General features: G+C 49.1%; 1 protein-coding gene across 1 annotated transcript in view; it reads left to right on the top strand.

Annotated features, from left to right (window-relative positions):
• The first annotated feature begins 2,311 nt into the window (after positions 1 to 2,311).
• EFHC2 (EF-hand domain containing 2) overlaps positions 2,312 to 10,069 on the top strand; it is a 55,572-nt gene continuing 47,814 nt past the window's right edge. Inside the window, exons 1-2 of the mRNA XM_081199198.1 lie at positions 2,312 to 2,464; positions 9,493 to 9,681. Coding sequence (XP_081055324.1) covers positions 2,423 to 2,464; positions 9,493 to 9,681 — 231 coding nt within the window. The 5' untranslated portion in view covers positions 2,312 to 2,422. The remainder of the gene's footprint in view (positions 2,465 to 9,492; positions 9,682 to 10,069) is intronic.

Here is a 10,069-nt window from a genome sequence, read left to right as displayed (position 1 = left end):
CAGGTAATTCACAGAGAGTGGACAGAAGGAAGCAAAGGGCTTCAGCCTCCCAGAGTGGCGGGGAATAATAATAATAATAATAATAATAATAATAATAATAATAATAATAATAAAATAAAAATAAAAATAAAAAATTGACAGGTGGTGTTTTTCTAGGTGAGGGGGTGGGGACTGTAATAACAAAAAAATCAGCTGTATATCAACCGCTGTTTTGCAATGAGGAATTGCAAATAAGGAAGATCAAAAGGAGAATGTTTTTTGGGGGGGACTCTCTTCCTCTTCCTCCTCCTCCTCTCGTTCTTGCTCCTCTTCCTGGCAAAAGGGCTGCTGAGACCCCTTCTCTCTTGGGTGCCGGTGGGTGCTGTGACGTTGACGCTGCTGTGGCAAGTGCCTTTACTTAGCAGAGTGCATTCCCCTTTACACAGGAGGGGAGGGAAAATAATTGAAACTTACACTTTCGTGCGTCCCTCCCGGCGCGACGCTGCGCGCTGACGTCACGGGGCTGTAATGGTGGTGTGCCTCGAGATTTTTTTCATCAAACAAGTGTGCCTTTGCCCAAAAAAGGTTGGGAAACACTGCTCTACAAGACCAGTTTTGTAGTACAAACACGAAAGAGGCTTGTGGCATCTTCCAGGGATCAGAAACCTGCAGCCTTCCAGATGTTGCTGGACTGCAACTTCCATCACCATTGGCTATGGCGGCTGAGGCTGATGTGAGTTCTAGTCCAACATCTGGAAGGCTTACAGGTACCTCCCCCTTGTTATTGCCAAACAAATTTCATTAGGGCATAAGGTTCTGTGGATCAGAGTCCACTTCCTTCAGATGAGGTGCCGGTTGGGTTAAAGCTTACATGATGTAAAGTTTACATGGTAAAAGCCACCATGTTGTTGTAGTTGTTTTAGAAAACCCCAACTGCTGTTACCATGATTCACTTCAGAGGTGACTGAACTTGTGGCACAGAAGACAAATGTGTATTGATCACAGTAATCAACTAGAGAAGGCGAAACTTTGTGGGTTCCAAAAACAGCTCAGGACATATCGAGGCTTGGATGATGACGGGAGACCAAGTGATGCATAAGAACATAAGAAGAGCCTCTGGATCAGGCCTAAAGTCCATCTAGAACAGCATCCTGTTCTTACAGTGGCCCACCAGATGCCTCTGGGGTAAGGTTACCAGATGTCCCTGTTTCCCCGGTTCCCCCGGATTTACAAAACAGTCCCCTGACAAAATCCATCTATTTAGTAGGAAGTTGAAAAGTGTCCCCCGGATTTATTGAAAAAAATCTGGTAACCTTACTCTGGGGAGCCAGCAGGCAGAAGAGCACAGCAGCCCTCTCCTCCCTTGTGCTCCCCGGCCCCTGGAATTCAGGGCATACTGCCTCTAACAATGGAGGAAAAGCATCAACATGGAGAGCCTTTTATTCTGCAAATATGTCTAATTCTCTTCTGAAAACATCCAGGTGGGTGGCCATTACTGCATTTTCTGGAAGCAAGTCCCATAGTTTAATGACACATTCTGTGTCTTTATCCTGGCTTTTGACAAGTGAGATGTATTGGTTTTTTAAAAAATTATTTTGATGATTTTACGGTTAAGTTGCTTTACCAGGCAGAGGGCCTTTTCGGTAGTGGCGCCTGCCCTGTGGAACGCCCTCCCATTAGATGCCAAGGAAATAAACAACTATCTGACTTTTAGAAAACATCTGAAGGCAGCCCTGTTTAGGGAAGTTTTTAATGTTTGATGTTTTATCCTGCTTTTTAATATTCTGTTGGGAGCCGCCCAAAGTGGCTGGGGCAACCCAGCCAGATGGGCGGGGCAGAAATAAATTATTATTATCATCATTGTTATTAGTTGTTGTTGTTGCTGTTGTTGCTTTTATACCGTGTTTCAATACTATAACCCACCCTGGGACCTTAAGAGTGAAGGGTGGGGAATAAATACATGACGAATAACAACAACAGCAGCCTCATTTGTACAAAGGAAACCCTGGCCACTTGGCCTGAACTGCATTATGCTCTGAGACTGCCCGAGTCTCTGAGGTAGCTTTGGCAATACGTATTTAACGCGCGGTGAGAAGGAAGAGAGAGACTTGTTTCGAAGTTGCGCGTGGGACCTAAGCTTTCAAACTGGAAGATACTGCTGCGAGGGGAGCAAAGCAGCCGCGAAGTGAGGGGCGCAAAGGCTTCCCGCGTTGACGAGCTTTCAGCAAGCGGCGTGCGACTGCAGGGGGCGGCAGAGAGCAAGGGCGGAGCGAGCGGCGGCCCCCTTCCCGGCCGCCCTCTGTGACGTCAAAGGGGGGTCTCCAGGCAACCGGACTCCAAACAGCGCGCCGGCGCTTGCTCCGGCCTTGGGCAGCGCGCAGGGCGACCGGCCGGGCTCGGGCAGCAACACCAGCCCGAGGCGGCGGGCGGGACCGGGGCAGCCATGGCGCTACCGCTCCTGCCCGGGAACTCCTTCAACAAGAATGTAAGTGGGGGTCGGCTTGGTTCCTGCCGCCTCCTCCTTCCCCCGCCCGGGGGCTCCCCAGGTTCATGTCCACGGCGCCCCCCCCCCGAAACGCGCATTGCCTTCCTCCTCGCAGACGCCGCGCCTCCACGTGCTCGCGCGGATCTCCTCCCGAAATCCGGCTCAGGAGGACCCGCCACGGATGAAACACGAGACGTGATAACAACACCCCCTCCTCCCGCTGCATTGGGCTCCCACTGCATGGCAGAACCACTTTCCTTGTATTCCCTTTATGAAGCTGGACCGAGAATGCCCGCCCCCCCCCCCAGCTCAAGTTTGGGGACTTGTCATTTCAGCAGATAGGGTGGGGCTGGGGGTGGGGTGGAGCAGCACCAGGAGGTGAAAAGGATTAAAAAGTGGGGTGGGGAGGAAGAGATATGAATCACTTATCCCCTTCTCCTTCACCCTCCCTGTGTGATTTGTAACATCACTTTTACATAGACCTCTTCTTTTCTACGAGGAAATGCCTTATGTTGAGATAGATCTCCGTAGTTCATCTCCTGCTATCTCTATGTGCTGGCTGCCTGTGGCTGCAGAGGCAGAGAGGTCTTTCCTTAACCCTCTTACACTTTATAACAACTTCGGTTGCACATGCAACATGCATTTTCAGCACGTGGTTCACATCAAAGGTATGGTCACTTAAGGGCGCTGGAAATTGTGGCTTGGTGAGGGATGAACTGCAGTTCCTGATATTCTTTGGTGCGGTGACATCTGCTTTAAATGCATGGCGTGTATGGGGCCTTTTGCAAGCTCAGTCTTCAATATACCCCAAGCATTACTGGCCACTCACACCTCCATATTCAATACAAAGGTACATGTATCAAAGGAATACTTCAGCAAGGGAGGCAGGTCCATTAGGGTGAATGAGGTACTGCCTTACCAACCTCAGCCTGCCCCCCTTTGTATTCCTTTTTACTTAAACATTCCAGGCTCTCATTTCCTTCTCCTTAGTATCATTGTTTCCTCTGTAGAACGAACCAGGGAAAATGATGGGGGCAAAGCTATAATTTGTTGGCTCTGTCTGTTATTGGCTCTGGCTCCACCCACTGTTTGTCTCCCTGCCTTCTGCCCTGTCAGTCCCAATGGGTACCAGTTACTATTGGATTAATGTAAGGATTTTTGTGCCTTGAAAGCAGCATCATTTGCATGGGCATAGAATCATAGAATTGTAGAGTTGGAAGGGATCCAGAGGGTCACCTAGTCCAACCCCCTGCAATGCTGGAATCTCAACTAAAACATCAATGACAGATGGCCATCCAACCTCTGTTTAAAAATCTCCAAGGAAGGAGAGTCCATCACATTCCAAGGGCATCTGTTCCACTGTCAAACAGCTCTTACTATCAGAAAGTTCTTTCTGATGTTTAGTCAGAATCTCCCTTCTTGTAACTTTAAGCCATTGGTTTGGGTCTTACTGCCTGAAGCAGGAGAAAACAAGCTTGCTCCATCTTCCATGTGACAGCCCTTTAGATATTTGAAGATGGCTATCATATCTACCACATTCTACTAGCTTTTCCACAATCTGGGGGACTGTCAAAAGCCTTACTGAAATCAAGATACAGTACATCCACAGCATTCCCCTGATCCACCAAGCTTGTAACTCTATCAAAAAAGAAAAAGGGGAAAAAAAAGATGAGATTCGTCTGGCATGACTTGTTTTTTTGAAGCCCAAGCAGGGTCTAAAAATGACAACATCCTGTTGATTTCAGTGAGCGCTGAAGTCAAAGTCATAGATATATCTGAGTGTGTTCTAAGAACATATTTATGAATGGATTTGTACTATTATTGGAAGAAGCATAAATCTGCAGGGACAATTTATTTGCAGGGAATATTTGTTAAATGACAGGTTCAGGAGTGAATCTTGCAAATATGGGCTCAGCCACAAGACAATTATTTCTAGGGTTATCCAATACAGTAAGCGCTGGATTTAAACCGGCTTCTGCTTTGCTCTTTATTGAAGTGAATTCCATCACTTTGTTCCTGAAGTTCTTTGGAAGAAGTTTTAAAGGAAATGTTGCTTTTCCAGACTTTTTGTGAATACTGTAGTTTGTCTTGGTTATTAAAAATAGTTGGTTTGCTCAGCAGAATGCATTGTAAGGAACTGTTAAGTGTTTACTTGTGTTTCCACAGGCACCTTGGTGATGGATTGTTAGCTAGGCAGCCACTTAACATTATTCCCTGCTGAATAGAAACTTCTTACATCTTCTGTTTAGGCCAGGTTTGGGGCACTTTTAGATCCTGCCCCATTGTACAGTAGCAACAAACACCTCTGAATATCATATGCCAAATCCAGACAAAACAGGACTATTATCTTTGTGTTTTGTTTGTGAGTGCCCAGACTCAGAGACATCTGGCTAACTTCTTTCTGTTGGAAGCAAAAGAGGAGGCTAAGCCTTAAAATGACCCTGAAAAATGATTCTTTATCAAATAATAATGTTTCTTCCCCCTGAGGAAGGTTACCATTTACCAAAATGTGTCAGAGCATTTTATTGTTTCCCAAGGGGTATTATTATTTGATAGAGATTTATTTTCCAGGACGATTTTGAAGCTTTGCCTCTTCTTTTGTTGCCTCATGTCACTGCTCCTTTAGTATCTGTTAGAAACAGAATGGTCTTGGGTCAGATCCCACAAAGCAATTCTTACATTTTTATAATAAACCAAAATTACTAGCAGTCTGTTAGACCAAAAGCTGATTTTGGCCAGTTTCATTGAGCATGAGAGCACTTATTCTTTTACAGTTCATTTTACAGCAGCCATTGACCTTGGTGGCAGCTTAGTGGCTGTTGGCCAGGCTGGCTGAGGCTGAGGGGAGATGGAGTCCAACAATGTATGGAAGAAAGACGTATCTCTCCCCAATGAGCAATAATGCTGTATTGACAACTCCATAGGTTTCTAATGAGAAGAGCACTAGCTTCGTTTTCATAAGATACAACTCTACACCACTTCAGCAACAAAGTGGTGGTAGATCTCATTTTAAGATTGCTACTTCCCCAGCGAGTGTATTGCTTTTGTGAGTAGCGGGCATGCTGGTGTGATAACATGATCAACTTGTGTCTCTGGATGTGCCGGTCTTTGTGCTGATTGTTGCTAATCCAAATGTAACAGCCAGGATCAGCACTATTTAAAAATTCTGCCCCATGACCTTGCAAGCATGATCTACACATTAAATCATTTTGTTATTGGATGCTGCAGCTTGGTGTATGATGGTCATGCGTAAATGAAACAGCTTGTGCACACCCACCATCAGGATGGGGGTGATATGATGGGGGTGAGATTCTCATCCTCCTCACCTGCTGTTACCAGTCACTACTACCCATCTGTTACTACTTTCAAAAACTGAAGGCATAAGCTGCCCTTTACTTCCTGATATCAGTTCCTAGCCATTGGGGTAAGGTCTAGCCATTGGGGTAAGGTCAAGCGCTTGCTTAATTCCCATTGTTTAAATGTGGCCCAGAGCTTCGTCAGGCTGGGCTGCCTGTGTGCAGTACTATACTAGCCTTATGGAAAAGCATTGTGATGGATGTGATAACTTTCAGAAATCATGAAGCATTAATGCTGTCACAAACTTGAACCAAAAATTGTTAACTGAATCTGAGGAAAATTCCCATGTTCCAGAAGGAGGTGCGTTATGCCATCAAAACCAACATGCTGTATATTTTGAGTGTTGTCTGTGCTGGCACTGCAGCAAGACCAAGCTGAAAATACCGGTAAAGCATGTTGGTTTTGATGGCACAATACACAAGCATCTCCTTATGGAGCATGGACACACGGCTCCTGCTCTTCTGCAATGCTCTTCTTTTCCTTTGTTTGTTATTCTGTCAGTATGTCTCCAAAAATATAAGCACACAGCTCTTTTTGATTTAACCCAGGCATAGGCAAACTCGGCCCTCCAGATGTTTTGGGACTACAACTCCCACCAACCCTAGCTAACAGGACCAGTGGTCAGGGATGATGGGAGTTGTAGTCCTAAAACTACAACATCCTAAAACATCTGGAGGGCCGAGTTTGCCTATACCTGATTTAACCCTTCTCCACCCTGAGTTGCCCAACAAGCCTAACCTGCATGTTCTGAAAAAAATAGCATTGATCATACTTCTCTGTAGTATTTAAGGTAATGTGTAGTTTGACTGCAGGTTGCCTCAAAGCCAAGTTTGGAGAGGCCCTTTGTCAATTTTAATAGTTCAGCTAAAGTCTGATGGGAAAGTCTTAAGATTCCCTGCTGGAAACAGTGGTGGTGGTGGTGAAACTGACAAATAACTACTGTATGTTGTACTTTGAGGCTACATCCATCCATCTATCCATCATTTTATTTGTATGCTGCCTTTCCATAGTTCAAACCATGCTAAAGGTGGCTTACAAGATGAAAAAGATTACATAATTACAAACATAACCAAAGAAGTCAAACAATAAACGAAACATCAGAAAATACACAATCAAATTGAACAATTTCCACACAAATTGTAAGACGATTTAAAATAAATATATGGAATGTTAAGATCAATAACAGCAACAACAACCCCCAAGGACTCTGCCTAAACAATACCCGTGTCCAAGCAGCCTCAGCTTTTGCAGCTGGAGTCAGTCAAGGCCCTTCTCTCCTAGGCTAGGTGGAAAAGACTGCAAGGCAAGAAGCAGGTCTTCCAGGGCTCACAGCCAAGATGGCTAGCCAGATTTAGCTCTGGTGCAAACCCCACGTTTGCAGTCATAAATAAGATGTCACTACTTTTCCCACTTGTGATTTAGTTTTTGATGTCATTCAGTTGTGCCCTACCCCATACACCCGATAATATGGAAGACTTTAAACTAATAATAGAGTTGAGTGCTTGTGTTTTGCCATCTTTGCTTTACTCAGAGCCATAGATTCCACGGCACTCCTGTTATTTCAGACCTACAAGCACAACAACACTCAGTGGTTCCATTCGTTTCCACAGTTTTTCCTAAAGAGGGTAATCCCATTCATTCCATGGCATTCCATCTTAGTGCCACAGAAATCAGTGGAATTGTTTGGCAGATATGCCCAGAAAAACTACTTCATGTTACATATGAGTCATAAAATGACCAAAAATTTGACATGGGCATTTAGATTGAAATTAAAATAGATTTAAAGCCCTTTAATTATTACCGTATTTTTCGCCCCATAAGACGCACCGGCCCATAAGACGCACCTAGTTTTTTTGGGGGGAAATAAAGGAAAATTTTTTTATTTCCCCCCCAGGTGCGCTGCGCTACACCAGGAGCTTGGGGCGTGCGGAGCTCAGCGCGCCCCAAGCTTCTGCGTGCAGGCAAGGTCTCCGCTAGCGTGGGAGAGCTGGGCGCCTCTCCCAGGGCTAGCGGACCCCTGCGCTAATCCAGAAGCTTGGGACGAGCTGAGGTCAGCGCGCCCCAAGCTTCTGCGTGCGCGCAAGCAGTCCGCTATCCTTGGGATAGCCGCGGGGCTCTCCCAGGGCTAGCGGATCGCTGCGCTACACCAGGAGCTTGGGGCGTGCTGAGCTCAGCGCGCCCCAAGCTTCTGCGTGCGCGCAAGCAGTCCGCTATCCTTGGGATAGCCGCGGGGCTCTCCCAGGGCTAGCGGATCGCTGCGCTACACCAGGAGCTTGGGGCGCGCTGAGCTCAGCGCGCCCCAAGCTTCTAGGTGCGCGCAAGCAGTCCGCTGCCGCCCTAAGCCTCGCGCACCCGGTGGGACCTCCTGCCGGGTGCGCGAGGCTTGCAGACACTCGCCCGAAGCAGGGAGAGCCCTCCGGAGGGCTCCCCGTGCTTCGGGCGACAGGCTGCCTCCCCAAGCCTCGCGCACCGGGCGGGACCTCCTGCCGGGTGCGCGAGGCTTGCAGACACTCACCCGAAGCAGGGAGAGCCCTCCGGAGGGCTCCCCGTGCTTCGGGCGACGGGCTGCCGCCCCAAGCCTCGCGCACCGGGCGGGACCTCCTGCCGGGTGCGCGAAGCTTGCAGACACTCGCCCGAAGCAGGGAGAGCCCTCCGGAGGGCTCCCCGTGCTTCGGGCGACGGGCTGCCGCCCCAAGCCTCGCGCACCGGGCGGGACCTCCTGCCGGGTGCGCGAGGCTTGCAGACACTCGCCTGAAGCAGGGAGAGCCCTCCGGAGGGCTCCCCGTGCTTCGGGCGACGGGCTGCCGCCCCAAGCCTCGCGCACCGGGCGGGACCTCCTGCTGGGCGCGCGAGGCTTGCAGACACTCGCCCGAAGCAGGGAGAGCCCTCCGGAGGGCTCCCCGTGCTTCGGGCGACGGGCTGCCGCCCCAAGCCTCGCGCACCGGGCGGGACCTCCTGCCGGGTGCGCGAGGCTTGCAGACACTCGCCCGAAGCAGGGAGAGCCCTCCGGAGGGCTCCCCGTGCTTCGGGCGACGGGCTGCCGCCCCAAGCCTCGCGCACCGGGCGGGACCTCCTGCCGGGCGCGCGAGGCTTGCAGGCATTCGCCCGAAGCAGGGAGAGCCCTCCGGAGGGCTCCCCGTGCTTCGGGCGACGGGCTGCCGCCCCAAGCCTCGCGCACCGGGCGGGACCTCCTGCCGGGTACGCGAGGCTTGCAGACACTCGCCCGAAGCAGGGAGAGCCCTCCGGAGGGCTCCCCGTGCTTCGGGCGACAGGCTGCCGCCCCAAGCCTCGCGCACCGGGCGGGACCTCCTGCCGGGTGCGCGAGGCTTGCAGGCATTCGCCCGAAGCAGGGAGAGCCCTCCGGAGGGCTCCCCGTGCTTCGGGCGACAGGCTGCCGCCCTAAGCCTTGCGCACCCGGTGGGACCTCCTGCCGGGCGCGCGAGGATTGCAGGCATTCGCCCCATAAGACGCACCCCGATTTCCCCTTCATTTTTGGAGGGGAAAAAGTGCGTCTTATGGGGCGAAAAATACGGTATTTTATCATGATTAACATTGCTTCATGGATTCTGAATTGTGTGATTCAGAATCCATAGGTTTTATTCTTGTAACTGCAATCTAAAAATGCCCTTTTGTGTTTTCTGAAAACATTATTTATTTCCTCTTGGTTGCAGCTAGGGAAAGAAAAGTTCCATAAATCTCAACACTGGAGTTACTGCAATAAGGTTTCTATGTTGGTGGGAGAAGACAAACCTGGAATAGGAGGCGAACCTTTGCCTGGACAAAAGCTGAAACCAAAGTACAGTGTGTTTCCTAGAGGGGTTGGATGTGATGCGCCTTCGTGGGTAGCATTTGATAAACAGGTAAGTGAGACAGATTTGTTGGTTCACATTATTTGCAAGTTTCCAGTGGCTTGTGTGTTCCTCCACCCCAGCATCCTTAGGGGAAACCTGAAATATGCGTAGCACTTAGAAGGGTGTAAAGGGTGAGCAACACACAACTGGGTGATGTTCTGTTCTATTGACATCTGACAGTTTCATGCTCTTGGATTGGATGCACAAGGGACATTTTAGGGAACAGGGGACCTTTCTTTCAAATTATTTATTTGATAAGGTTTATATACTGCTTAATTGCCTAAAACCTCCAAGCAGTTTACTCTCTTGAGCGAGGGATTCCAAAAAATCACAGAATCATAGAATTGTAGAACTGTAGAGTTGGAAGGTACCCTGAGGGTCATATGGTCCAGCCTCC

Source organism: Podarcis bocagei (genome assembly GCF_964188305.1).
Source record: "Podarcis bocagei genome assembly, chromosome: 6".
NCBI classification, from domain to species: domain Eukaryota; kingdom Metazoa; phylum Chordata; class Lepidosauria; order Squamata; family Lacertidae; genus Podarcis; species Podarcis bocagei.
This window is presented reverse-complemented; position numbering and strand designations above follow the sequence as displayed.